This window comes from Triturus cristatus, chromosome 11, assembly GCF_964204655.1.
Source record: "Triturus cristatus chromosome 11, aTriCri1.1, whole genome shotgun sequence".
Classification (NCBI taxonomy): Eukaryota; Metazoa; Chordata; class Amphibia; order Caudata; family Salamandridae; genus Triturus; species Triturus cristatus.
In genome coordinates this window covers 182,846,081-182,872,806 of record NC_140594.1, presented here as the reverse complement: position 1 = coordinate 182,872,806, position 26,726 = coordinate 182,846,081, and the positions used below count along the sequence as shown (strand labels likewise).

At 44.1% G+C, this 26,726-nt stretch overlaps 1 protein-coding gene across 6 annotated transcripts in view; it reads right to left on the bottom strand.

The window, feature by feature from the left end:
• MAPKAPK5 (MAPK activated protein kinase 5) overlaps window positions 1–26,267 on the bottom strand; it is a 480,082-nt gene extending 453,815 nt beyond the window's left edge. For 2 of the 6 annotated variants that reach the window (XM_085636245.1, XM_085636247.1), the window contains exon 1: window positions 25,724–26,162. Coding sequence is in view for 4 of the 6 variants with exons in the window: in XM_085636242.1 (XP_085492368.1) it covers window positions 25,724–25,762 (39 nt within the window). In the remaining 2 variants the exon portion in view is untranslated. Of the gene's footprint in view, window positions 1–25,723 lie in introns of all 6 variants that reach the window. The other 4 variants (XM_085636242.1, XM_085636241.1, XM_085636244.1 and 1 more) reach the window with 4 other exon arrangements.
• Between the last annotated feature and the right edge of the window lie 459 nt (window positions 26,268–26,726).

The following is a 26,726-nucleotide window of genomic DNA, read 5'->3' as shown; positions in this document are numbered from 1 at the left end:
GGTTTGCGGGTGGCGCAGGCGAAATACAAGGAGCACCTTGCGGAGCGCACCAGGCAGCGTTTGGAGGCCACACGGCACAGAATCTATAATGTTGGGGACAAGACTGGGAAGCTGCTGGCATGGTTAGATAAAAGGGAAGGAGGTTCTAGGTGGATAGCGCGGCTCAGCTCGGGGGGAGGTCAGGTAACAACTGACCCGCGTGACATAGTGAACATCCTTGCAGGACACTTTCAAGCGGTCTACTCTTCCGCTTCCTCCATGACAGTGGAGGAGGCGCTGCCATATGTTAAAGATTTGGATATGCCCAGATTGGCCCCTGAAGCAATGACGGCCCTGGAAGCCGATTTCAAGGTGGAAGAAATACAGGCTGCGGTGGGGGCGCTTCAGTTGGGTAAAGCGACAGGTCCGAATGGCATCCCGGTTGAGCTGTACAAGAGGACGGTGTGGACACTTGCCCCTCACTTGCTCAATATGTTCTCGGACAGTCTGCAGAGAGGCGAACTCCCGCCTGATCAGCGCACAGCCACCATTGTGGTCATACCAAAGCCAGGCAAGCCGGCGGATAAGTGTACTTCTTACTGCCCCATCTCGTTACTTAATGCAGAGGCAAAGATTCTGGCAAAGCTGCTGGCGACTAGGCTAACACCGCACCTATCCGAAATTATACATCCGGATCAGTCTGGCTTCATGCCCGGCAGAAGTACGTCCCATAACCTAAGGCGATTGCACGGCGCGCTAGCTCGGGCGGATCATGTGGGGGAGCCAGCGGTGCTCCTATCATTGGATGCGCAGATGGCGTTCGACATGGTCGAATGGCCCTTTTTGTTTGCAGTCCTGCACCATCTGGGATTTGGGGCCAAATTTTGTACCTGGATTCGGCTCTTATACACCAAGCCGGTGGCTCATGTTACAGCCAACGGGCATATGTCCGATGATTTCCCCCTGACGCGGGGCACACGCCAGGGTTGTCCCCTGTCGCCGTTATTTGCCCTTGTGCTTGAGCCTCTGGCGGCGTGGATACGTTGGGAACCCTCGATAAGGGGACTCAGGTGGTCGGATGGCTGGGAAGACAGAGTCTCGCTCTACGCGGATTATATACTGTTGTATCTGGCCTCCCCACGGCGCTCCATCCTAACACTACTCAATATCTGCAAAGTCTTTGGCAAGGCGTCAGGGTACACGATAAACTGTTCCAAATCGGTCATGTATGTGCTGCACGGCCCTCCACCGCAACTACCGGCAGATTGTCCCCTTAGGGTGGCGGAAGGATCATTTAAGTACCTGGGTATACACATCACAGAAGATCATGCTGAATTTTTCCAAAAGAATCTTCAGCCCCCGCTGGACCGTCTCAAGCGGGATGTCCGTCACTGGGGTGCGCTGCCCCTGACCCTGTTGGGGAGAGCGGCGCTTTTTAAAATGATGGCCTTGCCTCGCTTCATCTACGTGCTGGAAAACACACCGTACCAAATACCGCCGGCGTACATTCGTACAATTGCGGCGCAGGTGACTGGCCTTCTGTGGAAAAACGGACCGGCGCGTATTGCACAGTCCAAACTAACCCGCGGCTGGTACGACGGGGGGATAGCACTCCCCGACATCCAACTTTACTATTGGGCGACACAGCTAAAGGTCATCAACCAATGGCTTCACGTCTCACAATCTGACCCAGCATTCAAAGCGGACAGACATATACTGGGCACAAGGGGTATGCTATCGCCCTTGTATGACGGGAGGCTAAACCCAGACCTAATTGGCCCCCTGAGGCAGACCGTGGCCATATGGCATGCGGCCCAGGCTAGGCTGGGGTGGAGAGGAGTTTTGACCCAGCTCACACCTCTGTGGGATACGAAGCGGCTCGGGAGGCTTAGGCACAGCAAGGGCTTTGATAATTGGGACGACATCGGAATTTCCACGGTGGGCGACATGTGGTATAAGGGTGCAGTGGTTTCCTTCTCGCGCCTGCAACAACAATACGAGCTGGCGTCTTCGGAATGGTTCCGGTATACGAAATCAAACACCCGCTACTCTCAACAATAGAGTCTGGCGCTACAGTTCCGGAGGTGTCGCCAATGGAAGACAGGTTGCTCACAGATTATATGCCAAAGAAGGCCACATTATTCACGTACCGTAAGTTGATAAATAACCTGCCGGACCCTATGGGACCCCTGCGGGAGAAGTGGTCCAGCAATGTAGGGGAATTTGACGACCCGGAATGGAGGGAGGCACTGGCGTCCCCCCGGGAGGCGGGGATACCCTCTAGGCTTAGGTTGGTACAGCTCCGGATTTTGCATCGGTCATATTACACCAGGTACACACTACACAAAATAGGTAGGGCACCCCATCCATTCTGCCTGCGCGGCTGCGGGGAGGAGGGTACCTTCTACCACACCATATGGGAGTGCCCCATAATCCAAGACTACTGGAGGCGGGTGATGCGGACGCTGTCCCAGTCGGGGGGAGTGTCGCTGGTGCCGGAGCCCAGGCGCTGCCTGCTAAACGTGTGGGAACCCAATAACCTTAGCCGGCAGGCTCAGAGCTGGGCTACGTTGGGGATCGTGTTAGCTAAGCGGAACATAGCTCAGAAATGGGGGGGGTGAGAGAGGCGCCGCTGCTGTCCGTATGGGTAAGGGATATGGCTATGCTGGCCGAGCGATCAGTGTTCATCAGGCGGGGGTGTCATCAAAAATGGAATAAAGTGTGGGGGGCATGGAATAAATACAGAGGGGACATATGTGAACCACCACCAACGCTCGATGATGAAACCTCTGGCGCGGACTGAGGAGAGGGACTTTATGGCGAACATGTGGGGTGTGGATGTCGGAACTGGAAAACTGTGCAGAACCACTACTGGAGGGTTGGATGTTGGGTCATGTGCGACATTGTTATATGCTGGAAAACGAATATGTAATCAACTGCTAATGCAAAGTACTGTTTTGAACGAAAACAATAAAATTCTTTAAAAAAAAAAAAAAGTCAATAAATAGGGGGAAAGCATTTACAAAGCAATGGGTATTGCATTACTAAAAGTTTGAGCTATTAGCGTTGTTGCATTATTATTAGCAACACTAATTGCTCAAACTTTCATTAATGCGAGACCTATTGCATTGCAAATGCTTATTGTTAACTCTGTCAGCCAAGAGGTCAACAACTCAAAGTATGAGAGCAGAAATTTTTTTACTTTTTGATAGGTCCAACAGATCAAATGACTGTCAATGTGTTTGCAGCCCATTGATTTAAACATTAGAGGCCCAATTCACCAAGCACTACAAAGTTTGCACTTGCAAACTGATTTACACTCACACAATATTTAACCAGTATGGTGTAATTTTGCAGTGGAATAAATGTGCTTCCTCGGGAAGGAGAGGTGCTCAAGAAAGGGGATTGCCATGGAAATTTGGTGAGCGCACACAAACCTGTGAGTTTGGGGTATTCACAAACATTCACAAACTAAATTCCCACGCAAGAACCGGTAGGAGGTCAGGGATAAATCTCGGAGGGTGGAAATGGAGGTCACCTTACCCGCACAAAAGAAATATACTGATATAGGGCAAGGGAGTTTCTCCAAGTGGAAACATTTCCTTGCGGACTGGAAAAAAATAAAACAAGTCAGCACATGCAATTGCACTTTTTGCCGAGCCTTACACGTGCAATTGTAACTGTACCTCGTGCACAATTGCAAACGTTTACCTGGTTCATTAAAGCACCACTGGAAAACTGCAACTAATCCAGATTCCAAAACCCTGTACAGGAATTCCTAAAAAAAAAAACAATCTACTCCAAATGCAGGTGTTTACCTAGAGTTGTAGATTTACGAATCGGGCCGTGGCTTTTCAAACATGCACTTTATGTGCGACAAAGGAATTGAAAAGAAGAACTGATAAGCAGAAATAACAATTAGATAGTCTACCCAGTGGGAGCAGAGACAGCAGAATGAGGACATGGTTTAACAGCCCGTCGACAATCTTATTTAGAAAAAAAAATGCAGATAGCATGCAACTTTGATATGTCATTACAAAGCAAGCCTTTGACACGATGTTTGGGAGCGCCCTGCATAACGAAGTCATGGAAAGTCAAGCCGCCTCACAGAGTAAATGGGTAACTTCACACCATTGTGTCGATTGTCTTTCAAGGTGTCGTAAAATAATCATGCACGCAAACTATCAGAAATAATCTCGCGTCCTTAAGCAATTCGCTGCAGTTTTGGAAACAAGGCAATAAACACGAATATAATAGCCCAGCGTTGGGGGGGGGGGGGGGGGGGGGGGGGGGGGGAATAAAGTGGTTAATAGCAACAACAGAAGTTCTCATTATAGAAACTTTTAGTTACTCAGTGTAGCTCAAACTGCATTCGTTTTAACACTATGCGAAAAAGTCATGAAAGCTCATTTGTGAGTACCACGCATTTCAAATCCGTGTTCTTATTTATTCTTACAACAGCTCTAAGCGGTACCTGCACTGGGACAAAAATGGCTTCTTTGGTGATCACAGAGTCAACTGTTACGGAGGTATCAGGTATGTGTATGCTTGGACAAGTTTCTTTATAAACTCTGTACAACCAACACTGTCAATAAATCTATTAATTCTCTACTCGGTGTTTATCAAAACTATAAAAGAATACATAAGATCGTCAAAATGTGCACGTTCAAAATTGAGGAAAGTAAGAATTGAGAAAAATCTTAGTTAAAATTGTTTAAATTTATACATTTGAAAATTAAACTGTTAAAATACAGAACATGTAATTAGTTAGATGACGATTTTCTAAAAATCCAGCTACCGCCAAGTAAATAGTTACAGATTCTAATTTTTGTAGATAGTTGTAGGAGACTGGCTTAATATATAGTGCTCGCCTAAGTAAGTGTAGCACACTGCACTAATCCAGACAACCATTATGGTGATTTAAGAGGTCCTTGATAACCTTAAAAAGCTCTCCAAGTCGAGAGCAGCCGTCAGGATCAGTCCAGAAGGAGTGTAAAGCAGCTTGTTTTACCAGTACTTAATCTTATGGTATAGTTTAAGTGAAAAAGAATCCCACAGTGTAGTTATGAAACTATGTATTTATTTTAAACACTCACTAACACATTGCAATATCTCCTACCCAGAGAATTATACAGTCAAACTTCGAAGCGTGGCTAGGTTAATCTTGCGCAAAACCAATGTTTGTATGTGAAAGGCGGGCAAAAATTGCTCAAGGGAACAGAAAGGAAAACGGTCACCTACATCCCAATAATCCTCCGTTACTGCAGGTACACAGAGGATAAAAACTAAAACAGATATCGTTCCAGAGCACAAGCAGATGAGTGTTCAGACAAATGATATTAATATTTCGAAGAAAATTCAGTCCATGTAATCAGAAGATAGTCTTCTTTATTCTCTTATTTCTCATGATCTCCCCTTATGGTCATAACACAATGGTTCATGATAACAGGTAAGCATAGATATTGCAGCAAACACGTGTTTCGTCTTGGGAGAATGGCCCAACGACTTCCTCAGGGCTACAAAAATGATAAAAATTCTATTCAGACAATATTTCATTTAAATTGTAAACAGATGATACTTAGTCCAAGAATAACAATAACACTTTGAATATCTAGCATAAAAACCATCTCAAAAAAAGAACCCGAAATACTCAGAATAGAAACTAATCAGATTTACACCCAGTGACTGGAGACACAGATTCGACGGTGCAACCAAAAAGTGAAAAGAAAAAGAAGAAAGAAGAAAGGAAAAAGACAAACAAGAGTGAAGCAGGCCACATAGAAGTAAACAAGGATAGAACCAAACTCAGGCTCTTCGTCCTAAAAAGTCTATCCGAACTAATCAAATACAGTTAGATCTACCTATTTAGGAAGTGTAGAAACACCACAGAAAGAACCAATGTTGTTCAATTAGAAACAGACATGCAACCGATTATCACAACCGTGACTACAAAAAACAGCCTTTTCGTGCGAGATAAGAGTAACAAAGATGTATATCTTGATATGATTAATATCACTCACCAGAAACAATCTTTAAGAGAGCAACACACCACACATTAGGTAAAACCTATATGTGGTCGCATACAATATGGGTTTAAATATAGCTGGTATCCATCTGTAACGCGGTGCCTCCCGCGGCCGAGGAATCCAACATGGCGCCCGCGATCGGACGCCAGGAAGAGGAGATCGGCAGTCTAGCCCCGGACTGCACAGGAATGCCGGAAGAGGAGGGGCGAGAGGAGGGAGAAAACAACGCAATGGAGGCGACCGGCGTGAGGAGGAGGAGAACCCTGAGGAGCTGAGGAAGGAGAGAGAAGCACTGGGAGGAGTCCGGGAGGAGGAGGACACGACGCCGGAAGAAGCGCCTAGAGGCAAGGTCCCTGAGTCAAGCCGGTCTGAGGAGGAGAAGGACGGCGAGGCTCCCCCTGCCACGGCCCGGGAGGGTCGTGGCCACAGGCAAGAGCCCTTCTTTTCTTATTTTTCCACGGGCTGGTGGAGGTCGGGGCGGTGATGGACACCTGTATGTGCATGTGCACCCAGCCACCTATTCCCTTCACATGTTTTCGCTGATGACCTACAAACACAGCCCTTCCCAACACAACCAACCACAGGTGGCGGCACACTGACTACCTCCACCTTTACATAGTTGGTCACTATCTGTCTTTTTTCTCCGAGGGCCCTACCTACTGACTCCTCTCCCTACATTCAGCGGGCAGGAAGAAGAGAACGCGAGTACATCTCCTAGCAAGACAGAGGGAGGGAGAGACTGACCCAGGAGCCTAGAGACTAAGGACAAAGGAGTCCTCCATTTGATTGGAATCTCTGACTTTCATGGACCTTTTCTTTTTGTTTCCCTTCCACATTTTGTTAATTCAACCATTAAATACCCGTATATTACCCTCCCTGACTCTCTGTTCTGCGTGAGGACGTGACCACACCATCGTAAGTCAGCAATGCAATATATGCAAAGATCTAAAAGGAAAGCACGAAATGGCATTAGCATATATATTGTTGCTAGAATGAAAAAAATCAACAATTGATTGAGTATAAAAGGATTATCGCGGAATGAATATCACCACGTGTGATTAGGTGTGCGCTTAATATAAACCTGAAAGAACACACCTACACACTAGAGTATACAAGAAGAACAATCTCAGAAAAAGCGTAGTAACAGCCTTCATTTTGATACATAATATCATTTAAAAAACCTCAACTCGCACACAGTATTCAGTGAGCCAAAGTTAAAATTATTTTCCACATTAGTGAATACATTAAGGAATTACCTCGGTCAGACAAAAAATTAATCCAGTCAGCGCGTCTCGTAAAAAGAAGAGTTGTATATCTAAAGTCAAAAAAACATACAGTGAAAAATCACCCTAATGTCCATTAAAACAGCAAACATCCTAAATATGTGTCCCAAGGCAGTAACTTGCATATTTTGTATCATAAACTGGGAACGTATCTCCAGCCATAAGTCAGACTCTCAGTTAAAGCATAACTATGTATACATAAACTTTATAAAAACGGCCTGTACATTCATCCAAGTGTAAATACAGCTCGATAAATATTAGCTGAATATTCTCCTAATTCAGGAAAGTAAAACAATACGCAATATTTATAAATCCAAGAGCGGGCAAATAATGCCCCAATCCAATTACTGGCCTCCATATCAGATGAACAAGGTATTAAAAACAAGTTCAATATTAAAACATGTAAAGCTCACAAGGTCTCTTATCAGAGAGCAGAGAGTCATCCGATCGTCATCGTTGCCTTCTATTTGTGTGAAACAGAGCGCCATTCATTTTCCGTATTTAAACACGCATACGTAAGCGCTCACGTCTCTATTCAATGGTTAGAAGAAGGACTCCATATCAAGCGCAAGTGCAATAGCCGCCATCTTAGAGTGGTCAATTCTATCAAAAACGGTCATCATTATGGTATTTATCTTGTAAAATCAATTAGAAACAACCACAAACATTAAAACAATCGTAGGAGCCGTTGAAAATAATTTGAAAAGGAAATAGATGTCCAAATTTAAAAACACAGGTGACCTACAAGTGTAAATGTCTAATATTTACCGCAGCCTCGAGAGGCATGTTACAACCACTCATTCATATCGTTATCATACAGTAAATAGAAACTTAGTAAGAAATCGGCACTAAGCCAACGTAGCGCTGTCATTGTCTAATAATAATCCGCTCAAAATACCAATTCAACTAAATAGAGGCATTATTTCATTCTGATATCTCAAAGCTTGTCTTATCGTATTTAACTACCCTAAAATCCAAGATAGATTAAAAAGATAAGTCACAAAAGCGCCAATGAAACCTTTCTTGAGGGGACACACCAGAGATCAGAAATTGTAGTGAGTCATGCGAAGTGAAGAATTACTATATCCAATGCTGTTATGACAAAGAGCCAAACGACCCAAGTAGTATAGAACTCTATCATTTAAATAATATATAGATTAAAGTTTTTGAGTAGTTAATAAGCTAGATAAATGAGTTTCAGAAATATGACGAAAAATCTAACCACAATCCACAAGCATAGATGTAAGAATCTTGGTCACAGAAAGCACACATTCAATTATCACAATAATGCAGTAATAATGCTAGAATTCCAAAAGAGAGAGATATTTAGTCAGCTCCAATGTATATGGGTGAACTTACAAAATTGTTTACATAATGCACATCACATATTTTCAATTCAGCAGAGATCAAGAAATATGGATGATTAACAATGGAATCTCAGATATATATGTAAAGAAGTTAGAGCAAAAGTATAATCATCATAACATGATAGTTGCTCAGACATCTAAGAAATAATGTAGTTGATGATCGACATTAATTCCAAATTCCACTGCCCGTAATTTAGAAATCCATCGTGCCTCACACTGTCATCTTTTTTTTTTTTTTTTTTTTTTTTGAAAAACCTTTATTAGCATTTCAACCAATAACAAGTATGGGCCTACAACCCCCCGGGGCCGGCCGCTAAGCAGTCAAAGCAACAGAGATCCAATGTTGACACAGGCAGAACCTCGGGGAGGAGAATCTCCATGCTAATATATTCTCGGCCAGTGAATGGCGCAAGTAGGACACCAGGATTAAGAAGGCTTTCATTTTATAATAGGGAAAGACGAAAGGATCAGGTGCCAAACAATTTCCCAGCAGCGAAAAATGGCAGGCAGAATAACAAACGTAAACAATAAACGGCAATCTATCGAGTCAATGGCGCTAAAACAGGAAGTGCAGGATGTAGAGAAGTATCATGACCAGTTGCGCCTGCAGTCCCATGCCCTAAAGCCCAGAAAACACCCCGGAAATTGTGGCACACATGAAAAAGCAGTGATTCACAACGAAGGAGTTGTACCACGCTGATCCCAGAAAAGAAAAACAAAGAAGAATCAGAGAAGAAAAAGGAGGCCATGGAAAAAAAGGGTAAAGACTAAAGAATCCCCTTCCCCAACCCCCCACCCTGCACCTCTGCAGATGAGTACGGCCCCCCCCCCCCAGCAGTGTGCCTGTCGCCCTGGAACCAGACCCGAAATATAGAAGAACAGAGAAAAGGGAGTAAGAAAAGAACCCCACCAGACGGGGGGTAGAGAAGGTATTAATAAACTGGAGGATGGCCTTCAAAACATGCCCCCGGCTTCTCCCTCCCGCACGGTAAGTTTTCCCCAAGGCAAACAGTAAGCAGCACAAAATCGACCATGTCAAAGAAAGATGGGGAGCATTATGCACCAATTATACTAATAGCTATGCCATGAGAGCACGCAACCCCTGAGCCCGCCCGTCTACTAGATGACCACCCCTGAAGGATCAGCCTTATCCTTGACCACTCTTTGCAAATCTGCCCATGCAAACCCCTCGACCCCGCGCCATGTCCAATGTTACAAGGTAAAGGAGTGTCCAAAAACGACCGGGACGCGACGCACACAGGTGGTGTGGAAGTCTCTGAGTACCAACACAGTCCGCATCATGGAGGGACATCTTTCCCAGTGTTGCCCCAGGATCTGCACTGCACACAAGGTCCCGGAAGGTGGAATCAGCCAAAGCAGACAACTGTTGCTTGAATTTTCCCCGGGTCGCCGGAGGCCGTGCACGGGACGAGGCCACCACCTCCCACTCAGGTCCAATACCTCCGGAACAGATCAGACCCACAGTCAGCCGATCACACGGAAGCATACTGTCCGGAGTTTCCAGCTGTTCACTAATCTCAGGGGTGGCCGCGACATTGTCCTCCTGTGTGCAGTGTGGGAAGTCCCGGTGTACCTGAGGACAGGCAGGCCGCAATTGTCCCGACGCTGATGCCACACCATCGAGCTTACTCCCCAAGACCCCGATGCCATGAACCAAGGTGGAATGAAGAGCACCGAGAGCCTCGAGGAGGTCGCCGTACCCCAGCACAGCTCTCTGCGATCGCTCCGCCACACTCCCAAAAGTCACACACTCCCAATCCTGCTGTGACCCGGTGGACAGGATGGTAGGCCTCATCATAACAAGATGGCCGCCGGGTAGGCCCGACCCGTATTGGGACCGGGACCCAGGGACAAGCGCCTCAAGGTCCACGTCGCTGGAAACAGGGTTCCGGGGGCAGGCAAAAATTATCCGTTGTGTGGTCATGGGCAACAGTCGTCCCCACCACGGGCCAGCGCCCGCGAAAATCCGGGAGCAGCCCGCAAGAATCAGGGCGAGCTACGGGCGGCGTCCGGGCAGCTCACCGTCAAAGGCAGGGGCAATCACCGGAGAATCTCAGAATCGCCACCCCGGGCATGCACTCGGTCCGCCACGCTGAGCGGTAGGAACGACCACGGCGAAATGTAGGCCGAGGTGTGCACCGCTCCGGTGGTCCGACTCCACCCAGTCACCACAGGCCGCTGTTGTTGAACTGCCACCCGGCCAAGGCGTCCACTCGAGGTCCTGGCTCCAGGGCTGCACGGGCCGCAAATTTCAAAGGCACATTTCTCCGGCGGTACCGCCGCCAGAAACTTCGGAGTCACACGGTCGGTTGCCACTCTCATTCACAAATACGAGCGCGTAGCGCAGGCTGAGGATCTCATGCAGGATATCCGTGCGGGATGCGGAGGTTCACGGAGCCGGGAGTCTACGCTGCCGTCCCGGTCGCCATCTTGGCTCCTCCCCCCCACTGTCGTAATCTTAACTCTCTTTCCCCACCTCTAGGGTCAATCTTAACAACTTCAATTCCATGAAATTGAAATCCAAGTGATGTTCCCTGTTCCTGACACATTATAGCATGACTGCCTATTGGGTATCTACTGTCCCGATTATTCAGGGCACGAAAATGCTGATGTATCAAAAAACTACGGCGTGTAGTTCCTTATTACACGCAAGTAGAGCACACCTGAAGAGTCAGATTAATGCTATACCCTTGGGCGAAATGCTGAGGGCACACAGGAATTGCAGCAGAGATGATGATTTCAACAAAAATTTGAGAGATATTGAAACTAGGTTTCTCGCTAGGCGTTACTCAGAGGAAACTATCCGTAAGGCAAAAGACGGAGCTATGCGACTTCAACGGTCTGACACTTTGAAAAATACCCCCAAAAAACACAAAGAAAAAAGTACTAATGTAAGATTGGTGACCAACTACCACCCATGGTCACACAAACTCTATGGGATACTCAAAGATAACTGGTCACTACTAACTGTGGATAGATCCTTGGAACAATAGATTTCCAAATCCCCGAGTATTACATACAGGAGGGGTAAAACAATTCAGAGCATTATTTATCCCAGCTATCCAAAACAGTCACCAACCAAAGTAACGTGGATTAGACGACTTAATATTGGATCCTACTCATGCGGCAATTGTAGCATGTGTAGGTTTGCCAAGAAGGGGACAAAAGACTTTGAATATAATGGTTCACGTAGTTTCCAGATTCACGATCACATGGACTGTTTGACGAAATTCATAGTCTATGTGATTCAGTGTAAGAAAATGTATGTGGGCAGTACCATTCGCCAACTTAAAGAACGAATGGCTGAGCATTTTCGTGCCCTGAAGAATCTGGACAGGAGATACCCAATAGGCAGTCATGCTATAATGTGTCAGGAACAGGGAACATCACTTGGATTTCAATTTCATGGAATTGAAGTTGTTAAGATTGACCCTAGAGGTGGGGAAAGAGAGTTAAGATTACGACAGTGTGAGGCACAATGGATTTCTAAATTACGGGCAGTGGAATTTGGAATTAATGTCAATCATGAACTACATTATTTCTTAGATGTCTGAACAACTATCATGTTATGATGATTATATGTTTGCTCTGTAACTTCTTTACATATATATCTGAGATTCCATTGTTAATCATCCATATTTCTTGAACTCTGCTGAATTGAAAATATGTGATGTGCATTATGTAAACAATTTTGTAAGTTCACCCATATACATTGGAGCTGACTAAATATCTCTCTTTTGCAATTCTAGCAATATTACTGCATTATTGTGATAATTGAATTTGTGCTTTCTGTGACCAAGATTCTTACATCTATGCTTGTGGATTGTGGTTAGATTTTTCGTCATATTTCTGAAACTCATTTATCTAGCTTATTAACTACTCAAAAACTTTCATTTATATATTATTTAAATGACAGAGTTCTATACTACTTGGGTCGTTTGGCTCTTTGTCATAACAGCATTGGATATAGTAATTCTTCACTTCGCATGACTTACTACAATTCCTGATCTCTGGTGTGTCCCCTTAAGAAAGGTTTCATTGGCGCTTTTGTGACTTATCTTTTTAATCTATCTTGGATTTTAGGGTAGTTAAATACGATAAGACAAGCTTTGAGATATCAGAATGAAATAATGAAATACTGCCTCTATTTAGTTGAATTGGTATTTTGAGCGGATTATTATTAGACAATGACAGCGCTACGTTGGCTTAGTGCCGATTTCTTACTAAGTTTCCATTTACTGTATGATAACGATATGAATGAGCGGTTGTAACAGGCCTCTCGAGGTTGCGGTAAATATTAGACATTTGCACTTATAGGTCACCTGTGTTTTTAAATTTGGACATATATTTCCTTTTCGAATTACTTTCAACGGCTCCTACGATTGTTTTAAGGTTTGTGGTTGTTTCTAATTGAGTTTTCAAGATAAATACCATAAGGATGACCGTTTTTGATAGAATTGACCACTCTAAGATGGCGGCTATTGCACTTGCGCTTGATATGGAGGCCTTCTTCTAACCATTGAATAGAGACGTGAGCGCTTATGTATGCGTGTATAAATACGGAAAATGAATGGCGCTCGGTTTCACACAAATCGAAGGCAACGATGACGATCGGAGTACTCTCTGCTTTCTGGTAAGAGTCCTTGTGAGCTTTACATGTTTTAATATTGAACTTGTTTTTAATACCTTGTTCATCTCATATTGAGGCCAGTAATTGGATTGGGGCCTTATTTGCCCGCTCTTGGATTTATAAATATTGCGTATTGTTTTACTTTCCTGAATTAGGAGAATATTCAGCGAGTATTCAGCAAATATTTAGCGAGCTGTATTTAAACTTGGATGAATGTACAGGCCGTTTTTATAAAGTTTATGTATACATAGTTATACATTAACTGAGAGTCTGACTTGTGGCTGGAGATACATTCCCAGTTTATGATACAAAATATGCAAGTTACTGGCTTGTGACACATATTTAGGATGTTTGCTGTTTTAATGGACATTAGGGTGATTTTTCACTGTGTGTTTTTTTTACTTTAGATATACAACTCTTCTTTTTATGAGACGCGCTGACTGGATTAATTCTTGTCTGACCGAGGTAATTCCTTAATGTATTCACTAATGTGGAAAATAATTTTAACTTTGGCTCACTGAATACTGTGTGCGAGTTGAGGTTTTTTAATGATATTATGTATCAAAATGAAGGATGTTACTACGCTCTTTCTGAGATTGTTCTTCTTGTATACTCTAGTGTGTAGGTGTGTTCTTTCAGATTTATAATAAGGGCACACCTAATCACACGTGGTGATATTCACTCCGCGATAACCCTTTTATACTCAATCAATTGTTGATTTTGGCGCTCTAGCAACAATATATATGCTAATGCCATTTCGTGCTTTCCTTTTAGATATTTGCTTATATTGCATTGCTGACTTATGATGAATACCAGCTATATTTAAACCCATACTGTATGGGACCACATATAGGTTTTACCTAATGTGGTGTGTGTTGCTCTCTTAAAGATTGTTTCTGGTGAGTGATATTAATCATATCAAGATATACACATCTTTGTTACTCTTATCTCGCACGAAAAGGCTGTTTTTTGTAGTCACGGTTGTGATAATCGGTTGCATGTCTGTTTCTAATTGAACAATATTGGTTCTTTCTGTGGTGTTTCTACACTTTCTAAATAGGTAGATCTAACTGTATTTGATTAGTTCGGATAGACTTTTTAAGACGAAGAGCCTGAGTTTGGTTCAATCCTGATTAACTTCCATGTGGCCTTCTGCTTCACTCTTGTTTGTCTTTTTCCTTTCTTCTTTTTCTTTTCACCTTTTGGTTGCACAGTCAAATCTGTGTCTCCCGTCACTGGGTGTAAATCTGATTAGTTTCTATTCGGAGTATTTCGGGTTCCTTTTTTGAGATGATTTTTATGCTAGATATACAAAGTGTTATTGTTATTCTTGGACTGAGTAACATCTGTTTACAATTTAAATGATAGATTGTCTGAATAGAATTTTTATCATTTTTGAAGCCCTGAGGAAGTCGTTGGGCCATTCGCCCAAGACGAAACACGTGTTGGCTGCAACATCTATGCTTACCTGTTATCATGAACCATTGTGCTAGGACCAAATGGGGAGATCCTGAGAAATAAGAGAATAAAGAAGACCATCTTCTGAATACATGGACTGAATTTTCTTCGAAATATTAATATCATTTGTCTGAACACTCATCTGCTTGTGCTCGGGAACGATATCTTGTTTCAGAGAAATAAACACAATACACACAAATACTTTGGAAATAGAACACGTAAGTAGCACAAATACATAGTGGTCTCCAGGGGGAGGCCAAACCATATACTAAAATAGTGGAATGCAAACCACGATTTAAGTCGAGATTAGACTCAAGGAACCCCACGTAGGTGGTGTGCAGAATGGGAACACAACCAAGTACTCAATTCAAGTCAATAGGTAAGTCGTGGTTGCAGTTTTAAATAAAAAGGACCCTTCCCCGCAGACCCTGAAGTCACCCCGTGGAAGATGGAAGGTTGGAGAGTCACCTCATCCATGGATACTCCAGGGACCAGGATACTTAAACCAGGGAAGCCAAGTGCATAAGTGCAAAGTGACATCGGAAACCGCCTTAGACCACAATGGAGGACTTCAGAAAAGATGCCGCTGGCAAAGAAGGTGAAAGAGGCAGGTGGAACACAAAGGTGGATTCAAGATTAGGGGTACCTGCAAGCAGATCGGACAGAGTCTATGCCACTCAGGAGTGACCAGGAGGCACGGAAGACGAATGCCCACCAATGTCAGAGTTGCAGAGGAGTTGACGGTGCCCTTTAAGTTGCAGCTGTGCAGACCAGGCAAAGCTGCACAAGACCAGGAGACGTTCACGAGCTGTCCCACGTCAGATGTCAAGAGCCATGGGGTCAGTGTCCGGCAGGGCACCAACAAGCCGTGGCAACGGCAACCAACGTAGTCACAGAAAAAGGTGCAGTGTCAGGTCCAGCATGGTGCAAGTGACTCACCACGAGCAGAAAAGTCAGAGAAGGCCCCGAGCAAGCAGTGGAGCCCACTGGAGCCAAACAAGACCCTAGAGAGGACCCACGAGCCGAAGGCACAGGAGTCGCAAAAGGACCTCGAGCAGCTCGCCAAAGGATGAAGGCCCACGGTCAGAGGATGGGGTGCAGACGAAGATCTTGGCTGCAGGTGATGCTTCAGGCTGGAGCTTCTGGGAGCAAGAAGATCTTTGGAGGAGGGAGTCAACAAGCAATGGCAAGTCAGCACAGTGCACAGGGGTGCTGCTCCAACGGTTGCAACGAGGGATACGGCTTCAAACTTGCTGTGAAGACAGTACAGGCCTCGAGGGAGTTCCAGAACCACCACCTGTGTTGCTGAACCTTTTGGAGTCCGTAGGAGCTCAGGAACAACAGACCGTTCAGCTTTGTTGAGGTGCCTGCTGATGAAGGGGAGTGACTTCTTCACTCCAAGGGTGATTCCTTCTGGTGTCTTGGATGTCCACAGGCCTTGTGAAGAACCTGTATGGATCACAGGCACCGATAACGTGGAAGACTGGTAGGACGACAAGACCAGGAGCAGCAGGAGTCTTCCCAATTGCAGTCTTGGTTCCCAAAGTGAAGTCCAAAGTGCAAAGACGGTTGATGAAGTGGTTTCGGATCTGAATCTTGTCCCACGATGAATCTAGGCACCCACCCACACGTAAGCCCTTAAGTACCCTAGGGAGAGGGTTGGGCGATTGAGGGCTGCCTCCCAGGGGAGGGGCTGGACAATGGGGAGGATACTTCATGTCTTTGGTCCAGTTTTGCGCAAAAACAGGAGCCAAACACTTCCTGAACTGGTTTCAGCTGAAGTATGCAAGGAGGGCACCAAATGTGCCCTTCAAAGCAGTCATGTGCCGCTGTCAAGCACCCCCACCCTGTCCCATTACACTACGGCCTGTCTGGGAGGTGGTCACATCCAGTGACAGGAAACCTATTGTCCTGCCTTCCGCTGCTTGAGCTTAGCTCAGCAGCAGAAGGGCAGAATCGTGTCTCTGGTCGGCAGCAGCCATAGTTTCTGCCAAGGTCTACAAGACTGGTATCAGAGCACTGAGGGCCTTCCAGAGAAGCTTTACAGTGCATGGGATTATACCTTAAGTATGTTTCCAACATGTTTGACACCAAACACAACAGGATTCGTTACAGCCAGTTTAGAGCTAGCCATCGCGTAATGACGCATGGCCACTATGTATCGTAATGGCTGATACACTTACAATCTGGGAGAATGGACTCAGAGGGTCGTAGGCATGTCTCGCTCATGCGGGGACACCCTTACACTTTGAACCAGGCACCCTGCCTTCAGGATTGAAAGAGCTGCCTTATGGGTGACATATAGGTTTTAAGTGCAGTGACCTCAGATATAAGAAAACGTATATGTGTTGTGAGTGGTGCTAGCACCAGCTCACACAGGTTGCAACGGCAGGCCTGTAGACACAATTTGAGTGGTCTCTCGTGGGTGGCATAATAAATGCTTTAGCCCATGGGAGACCCCAGGTGTACCTGTGTCCTGGATACCTTAGAACCATATACTAGGGACTTACAAGGGTACACCAGTAGCCAATCTGGAGTTTACCTTAGTTAAGTACTCACCGTGTCCAATTTAGGGAAGAAGCACAGAGACTGGGGTCCTGATTAGCAGGATCACAGTCAGACTAGTCAGTAAAACATAATGACGCCAGCAATAAGTGGGGGTGACCATGAGAGCAGATCCTACTTTCCTACAATAATTAAGAGCAGGTCTACAATGCTTAAAGTTTTGAATAAAAGGATTTGAATAGGATAGCCTTGGTTTTCTATAAAATGTACACAAAAGAATAGAGAGCATATTGCTTTGTAAGGAGATACTATCTCAAGGACAAATTTTAGTATCTTTAAATCACTGGCCAATTTCAGGAAAGGCTACTAAGAAGTGTATCAAATAAAAACCGACCCTAATCAGTACAAATTCATGCTGCAAGGTTGAAACAAAGTACTTTCACTAAGTAACAACAATGCATGCATAATTACTGTAGATTTAACAAGTGTGTTTCACTCCCTTTTGTCTTCCATCATAGATCTTAGTTTACATTTCAATTCAATGTCTTGGTCATGTTATTCCACGTAGTGGTAATCCCAGACAACAACACTATTTTTTCAATTATTAAATCTTTTATTAAATTTTGCACTTTTGTCTGTTACATCTTTACATGATGTCACATTAGTTACAAATGCGGAAAAGAACATGTCAACAGTTAAACTGAACATTCATGGAGTACTGGCATATAGTTAAAGTCTCTGTGGCTGGAGTTTCAATTGCCATAATATAAACTATAGAGTTGGGAACATTTGCTCGCATAACTATTAGTTGCTGTTCATTTCTTATTGCATTTACAGATCAGCGCTTGTAGGTATGTGTACAGCCAACTTCAAATTATGGCAGAATTCTTACGGGGTTAGCGAATAGCAGAAAAGAGTAAAACAAACCTTAATGAAAAGAAACATTAACTCTTCCGCAACCCCCCGTCACCTCTCTATGTACATACTTGTGTCTAGCTGCTTTTTTAGCACTTGAACCCCCGGTGCCCATTTGTGACGCATTGTTTGGTGCGGAATACAACAGGCATTTATTGACTAGTGTGAGAAGAGTGAACATGTGCACTTACTACGCCTGCGCTCGTCTGCGACCCGCGCGAGTCTCAGTCCGTGGGGTCCCCCCCGACTCCTCGCCAGTGTGTTGTTGTAGTTCAGCTAAACATGCGTTCCAGTATGCGGCTATGGGGACTTGGGTTAGACCCAATGTTTCCTCTCGCCTGATAGCAATACTTTCTGCTTTAGCCCACACAAGCATGGAATGCCACCATGCATGTGATGGTTCTGCTGCTTACCATCTTTTCGTTAGTAGTCTCTTAGCCACTACTATTCCTAAGTCTAAAAATTTGGAAGTCACTTTAGTGACAGCTGTTCTCCGGAACTTGTGTAGCAGGTATACTGGCTAGGCGAATGGTAGCTCGCAACCTGTGCGAGCGTGCAGCTGGCTGGCTACTGCGGTCCAATACGCACCAATATGGGGGCAACTCCACAGCATGTCTATCATGTCAGCTCCCACCTCATTACATCTGGGGCACGCCGCATCTGCTCTTTTAAAATATCTGTTGATGTTGTCGGGTGTGAGGTAGGCCCTGTGAATTATGTACAGATGTATTTGTCTGAATTGCATGTTTCTGGGTATGCATGTTGGGCTTTCTAACATCTGTGCCCACTCTGTCGGTAAGTGGGCGTCCCAGGTCTATCTCCCATTTTTGGCAGAGGGGGTTCAGGCTAATCGCTGCATGAACTCTGAATGACGTGGCGAACCAACGTATAAGGTGTCTACCACATCCCATGACGTGTAGGTATTGCATCACAAGGTGTGGCGGCAATTCTCTAGCCATGTCACCCCACTGGATTGTTAGTGTGGCTATCAGTGAGTGATGTGTAAGAAACTGTCCTGGTGGAAACCCCTCTTCCTCTACCAGGGTCATGTATGATATAAGCTCTCCTTCTCGAATTAGGTCCCCTAGAGTTTGGACGCCTTTCTCCTGCCATATCTCGGTTGCTTGCGCTGTCAGTACTGCTTAGCCACTAAGGGATCCCACCAGTGGTATGGCTGGTGCATAGGGTGGGTCACGGCCTGTGTGATATATAAACTTCTGCGGAAACATTTGTACGCCACGGCTAGCAACAATGGCTTAGGTGTTTTCGCCTTGGCATTGGGATGAAAGAATCCTATGACTTGATTCAATGTCTATCTGTGAGGTGTCTATCAGCCAGCCACCGGGCTATCCACTGCAGTTGAGCAGCTAAATAGTAGTGCTCAAAGCAAGGTGCAGCTAAGCCCCCCTGATCCGTTGGTAAGTAAAGCTTTTGCAGCTGCATTCTGTGTCGTGCCTTGCCCCATATGAAGTCTCGGATTTGTCTCTCCAGTGTTGAAAAGAAGGAGGCTGGGATATACAGAGGCAGGTTTGCTAAACAATATAGAAGCCATGGGAGGACAACCATTTTGGCTAGTGCTACTCTTCCGGTTACGGTGAGTGGAAAGGTGCCCCAAAACTGCATTTGCGCCAGACCACAACACTTTTCTAGAAACATACGCACACTGGTGTTAGTTACTTACCTTTCAATGCTTTTTTTGAAGCATTTCCTTTTGATCAACAGCTAGTGTCACCCATGACTAATCTACTAAACTTAAAAAGCAGGAGGGATCCTAGCCATCCTGTTGAAACCACTATGAACCAATGAGGCCCTTAAAAAGATGTGCACCGAAACCACTAGACAATAAATATACATCTATTAAAAAAATTACTCAGAAATGAATAATAAAATGAAACTGAATGAAGTGATAAAAATGTTGGCTACAGGTGCTCAAATTAAAGCCAAGTAAAAATTACAATTACTTTTGAATACAAGGGACCTTAAAGTTCAGTACAAAATTGATCATACAAGCTGGGAAAAAAATACATTAAAAGAGATTTTCTCTGTATACCAGCGTCAGATTAAACCATTAAGTGTTCCAAACCTAATTTCTCGGATTTCAAAATGTATTTTCCGTAAAGACCCGACCAGAAGCTCTTGACGTTGACGACCTACTATCACATCACCAAACGTTAACTTAAGCATAGAAATATCTGACTGTAAGTTACGACACTGAGGTGCTCGGGCATATTGAGCAAGTTCTCGCTTACAGTTTTTGATAGAAATCTTAACCAATTCAAACACTTTCAAAATATCCAAAAGCAATTATTGTGTTTTCCACAACAAATTAACATAGATTTCTGCTTTTTGATAGGAAGGCAAGACAACAGATACCCATAGAGATAGTTTTAATTTCGAAGGGAAAGATGGTACTCTCTCAAGCAAATACATGAAGAATTAAAAGATCAATACCCTCAGCTGTTACCACTGCACTCAGTGTGTCTAGTGCAACTGACCAATTGTTTTCTAAAAAGAGAGATAAGAGAGGACACAGAATTTGGTGCTCCCACTGTATGCGTCTACTCTCTACCATAGTGGTTATGTTTGGATGTTACCAGAAGAGAGAGGGTGGGGGGGGGGGGGGTCACAATTTTAAATGCTGGCTTGCTCACTAGAGGCACTATCCATGTACACTAGGTTTATATTAGCAGCTAGGTTTATATTAGCAAACTGGCTTTGCTGATTTTTTTAAAAAAGAAGACCAGACTCTCTCTCTCCCTGGAGTTTCCAATTCCAAAACCAATGCAGCAAAGTCCGAGACAAAAAAGTCACTGTAGAGAATAGCTTGGTAACTTAACAGCCAAGGGTATAAACTACAAATCTAAACTAAAAGTGGCACTGAAGTATTATAATGAAAATACAAGAGCTAATGTTTTTCAACAGAAGCACTCTTTTTCTCACAAATAAATTGGCACTTTGAATATTTTATATCTTAATATTTGTATGGGCCATACTCCCCTACACCTCGCCAATCACCTCAAACATTCTACTATGCTAACACCAGAGCTCACCTACCGTGCTATGTCTCCTCCTGAATACAAAAAGAATTAGGAACAGCTGATGTAAAATTTAAATATCTATGGAGCTTGATTTATCACAGATAACCATTTGGGCAGCACAGTACTGCTGTACTATGCATTATGCATTCATTATAAAAGACATAACATTGCAAGAGTTTGTATTTCTGGTTTTCACAATACCACTTCCAAGGGAACGAAGTCAACGTTATCTTGCATAGATTTTTGACAGCTTCTGTGATATATCTACTACATGCAGCATACGTCCTAAATGAACTCACCATGTTCAGTGCAGATCACACATTTGTAGCATAAATGAGAAAGGTGGTGTGAAACAGAAAAACCTCATTAATGCAGCAAGGATTTCTGAAGCAATCAGTAAAAAGTCACTTAATTCTGAGAGCAAGGTAAAATGTATAAATGGTGTTTCAAAAGATTCAAAAACAGAACCCGATGGAAGCAAGTGTAACAATCCAAAGAAGCCACACACACACACACACACACCATTATCCACTCAGGCACCATTAACCCCACACATTCAATATTCAGTAATCCACTACAGAAACCTTAGAACACACATTTTGGCACTGGGACAGCTACAATGACAGATCTCAAATGCACACCAACGGTCAACAGGAGATGCATTTATCAACTTGCACCCACCAATGAAGAACAGATCAACAGTGGCTTACAGGTTTATTATTTTTATTGGGTGAGCTCACAAATAAAGAATATAATGAATGGTACTCTTATGCAGCCCGAGATTTTCACTGCCTAGACTTTAAATATGTACGTTGTTTTCAATCTTGCAATACACATGCTGTAACACGACCAGAGCCAATTGATGAAAATTAAATCCTTCTCCAGTGAATCAAAATGTGCTCGTCACTCACTCCACTTTAGGAGCCACCATGGTAACTGTCACTTAATCTCAGACATGTCTCATTACACACAAGTGTCTTCAGTCACACTAACGGTTAGGTGCAATTCTTTACTCTAATGACTTATTTGGGAAACTATAATCTCAAAAGTCGAATGAGTGGACACCAGCATAGAGAAACAGGTCAAAAGGCAGGTAAACTATACACATAAACTTTGACAACTTGCTGCTTTAGCAAATTTTCAACTTACTTGGAAGAATTTGTCCCGTCTAAGTACCATCTTTAAAATGCTACAACTAGTAAAACACACCTGAACAAGATGCTGCATGGATCAAGACTCAAGCGACTGTGTGAAACGTAATTAAAAAGCAGTACACGCACACAACTACAATTTTTTGTGTTTCAATCAGAAGGAAGAATTCCCTTCTGTAGTGTGTAAATAATATTCAAATAGAAGATTTTAAAAGTTGATTATGATACTGCCCAGTCTCACTTTAAAAGCTTTAAAGTTCAAATATAAATGAGGCAACACCACTTTGGTAGAGTGATCAAGTTCCGCAAAAATACGTCAGTAGGGTGAATTCTGGTTGAAGAGCGGTGAGATTAGGCTGGTCAGTGATATTTTCAAAACACTCTAGGAAATATATAGGCAGTATTAAGACAACAACACATGTATCTTTATTTGTGCTGTGGTAATGCCTTCTTGAGCTGCAAGGTGGAGTTGAATATATGCAAGGAGACACAAAAAATATTTATTATCTACACCGGATGTTAGGAGTCCGTCAGATAATTCGTACCAACTTTTATTCTAAACCTTACACACTATATCCATGGCTGTGCCTTCTTTCACTCAATACAATATGGAGCCATTATAAAATTCATGGCAGACAGAGCAGGGGTCAGAACTGCTCGTTAGACAATTTGCTAATATCCTGGATTGTTGCAGGTAGAATTTTTGATTAAACACAATAGCTATCTTTGGCTTGCACAAACAACAGATAAGGACATATGGTTTCTGCTGTACTAAAGTTTTATCATAACTGACCAATCTCATTCACATAAATAGTCACACTTTGTGAATTTGTTAAGGGTTATGCAAAGCGCACAGATGCCTAAAAGAGGTCCTGATGTTGAACTATCACTAATTGCTAAGAGTGTGACCTGGGGATTAGCAGTAGAATTTACGAAACAGGTTTTTAATGCTTTCTGGGAAGGTAAAATCTGATCATGTGCCAGTTAGAAGTAGTGCATGGAGTTCCAGAGCTTGGCTGCAGCGATAGAAGAGGCATGCCCGCTAGTTAGCTGATGAGGGAATCTCGGAACCACTAAGAGTCTGACAGTGTTTTATCTAAACGTGTGGATGGGATGATACCAAAGAAATTCTAATTCGCAATAGCGAGGACCAATCCTTCAAAAGCTCAGAACGCAATTTAGAGGGTTCTGAAAATTATCTGGGTAGATATGAGAAGCCAATCTAATGTTTGAATTGCTTCCAAAAAAGATGAGCCAGTATTAGTGTTCAAAGCAAGGTGGACTGCCATGTTCTCTCAACGTTTACGTCACAAAATAACATAAGTGGGAAAACCCAGAAATGAGGCGTTCCAGTAGCCTAAAAGGCTCTGAATTGTTGCTTGGACCAACAGATATCTGACTTGGGAAAGGAGAAGTAGTAGCATCTGTCAGAGGAGCATGAGCAAATGAAAACAAGAGCAGAGTTTATTGGTATGAGGACAGACAAATATTGATCTAGAATTTAGTTTCTGCATTTTGGGAATCATTTAGAAATAAGGTGTCTAGAAATAGCAGCTAAGATTGGAAAAGTTCACACAAATAACCCAGAAAAGAACATATACATTTCCTGTGTCCTGGATGATGTCATATGCGAGGTCATTGGCAAAGTTTTGATGGTCAATGTAAATGAGATTTGGTCACCTCACAATAGCAAAGTCGTGTGCATTAACTGTAATGGATACTATCTGCTTAATACACATGGCACCAGATGGTCATGCTGAGAAGGTTATTAAATGTATCTGGGGGATTCTGCTGACGCCTGCAAACCGCCTGAGCTTCGTTGTCATGTTTCATGACATCAGCACACTCCCTAGAGACACCATTACAGCACATGTAGAACTGCTCAAAACTCTCACAGGGATAAAGCTATACTTCCTTCAGCCAAAAATATTTTTACGACTTTTGCCTTTAATTATCATGAATATGAAAACAACCCATTGGCTACCAACTCTCTGTTGGAATAACCAACAATCCAGGTAAGCAGGCATTCCACCATCGGCAGAGATCAATGTAACGTGGAGATGACTGGGTTGAATCCGGGTGTAATGCCGGCAGCATTACTAGCTCACCAAGTCAGTTAACGCCTGTAACCGCATATACACTTATTTGAAAATCATTTACAATTTAAAAAAATATAGTGGTTATAAGCTAGACAATATTGAGGTCTTCAGTGGAAGTCGAAAAAATGTTCTCCTTCAATAAATAAATTGAAACTTCCCCCAACGAAAAACAGTAGATCTGACCGTACAAAAGTCAAAACGGTTGAAAAATGTAAAGTAGTCTCGAAAAATAGAACGCCTTAGGAACTGGTCAACGGAGAGGTTCCTTTGCACATTTCATAATGTACACGCGCCTTTTTTCTTTTAACTTTTCTTTTTATAAATAAGCAAATACAAAACAGATAATACAACGTTAAACAGACACAAACATATACTACACGGGGACTGGTGCCAGAGCTGCGGTAGCTGTAACACAGTGGCTGGAACCTCTGCACAACACGCAAACTATTTACACACAAAGACATACAGGCTATCGGTCTTATTGCAACCGAAATAGCACAATCACTTTTAAAATTCTAGGTTCTGTGAACATCTTTCCAACTTCTCTTTGGAACATTACAGAGATCTCTCTCACTCGACAACAGTCTGCACGTGCTCTCATTAAATGCAGCCGACAGACAGCTTAAAGACCTCACTGCTGAAAATAAAGACTGAACTGCAAAACCCAGGCTGTTCCCTGTAGATCGCGTGCTCTACCTCAACAACTGCCAGGTGCCCCTACTATTGTCCCTCTCAAACTCACTCCGAGTCCGAGACTACGCAACGGCCACCTTACATTGTGTACCAGGTAGGGTAGTACATCCCAACCACAACCAACCGTTTCGATCTTAAAGTGCCCAACCGCTTTCCACTGCCATCTAACCAAACCATAAGAATGGCCACCAGCTTCTTTTGCCAGCCCTGTTCCAATGGCACACTTGATTGTGCCTTGAATTAGTCCACCACTGCAGCCCCTGCCACTGTGTCCACTGATGCTACCCCAACAATAACGCATCCACAACTGCTATCGTCTAATGTCATCACGAGCCCCACTATAACATGGCAGCCCACCAGCGCCACCCACCATCGTATACTTTTGACTCCCTCTCTCGTCCTCCCTTAGTCAATGTGTACTTATCACTGACACAGCCACAGTATGGCCATCGCCGACCGGCAAAACTCCATTGTGCGCTCACCCCAGGCTTCCCACGAACGCACCTACCTCTCTCAGGGTTAGTGTGCCCATTAGACTGTGCACCCAAAGCCTCTTACCTTGATCATCATCCTGTCCATGTCGTTTTCTTGAGACATTCTCCGCTATCCCTCCCGAAGCGCCTGGTAAGACCCGGGCAGCCAGAAGGGGGCTGGGGGCTAGCAGAGCCCATACACGAGAAGAGCTGTGCCCTGACACGGAGAAGTCAGGGAGAGTGAAGAGGAAAGTGGGAAGCGTCCTGCTCTGGCGTCACCGTGTACACTCAAAGGGACGGGGGAAGGAACAGCGGGGGGGAAGGGGGAGCGCTGGAAGCGGAGGAGCCCCAGCCTTCGAAGGCGGGCACTGCCAATACACCGAGTTGTAAGCAACTCGGCTGGTGCCAAAGGACACCTCCGCCGAAGACAGGGGTGCTGCCAGTGCATTGACGAGCACCTCCACCAACAGAAAGCCGGCTCCTGCCGCGACTGTCACCGCAGAACTACACATCCCTGGCAGATCGCACGGGTGAGGTGTCCGTGCAACATCCCGCACAGAAAGAGCAGCAAAGCGAGCGGTCTGCGGGCCAGAAAGCACAGCCGGCAAGATACAGGGTGATCACCGTACATATACAACGCAGAACAGGGCCCTGACAGAGCCCCAGAGCTTCACGGCACTCTAGAAGGGTTGTGTTGAATACAAGCAGGCACCAAGTTAGACAGCTAAACACGAGACACATTACAGTGAGAGGACCCTCAAATGGGGGTCCTTCATTATCACCAAGAACAAGGCGCAGGGTCTGCGCCGGAAGACAAAGCTGAATAGTCAGTTACTTCTGACAAAGAGGATGGGTTTGAAACAAAGTGCTCGCAATTGAATGGGTTGCTTTCATCGCAACGAAATATAATTTCCTAGTTACACCTTGAGCTACACTTGTTTTGTTTGTACTTCTAAAAGGCTTGAATTATTTGTAGATGCTAACATCGAGTTAAAAGGGAAGACCGTTTTAATGAAACAAACGACACTCGTACAACACATTTTATACCTGTATTATTTTGGGAAAATTATTATTAGAGAAATATTTTA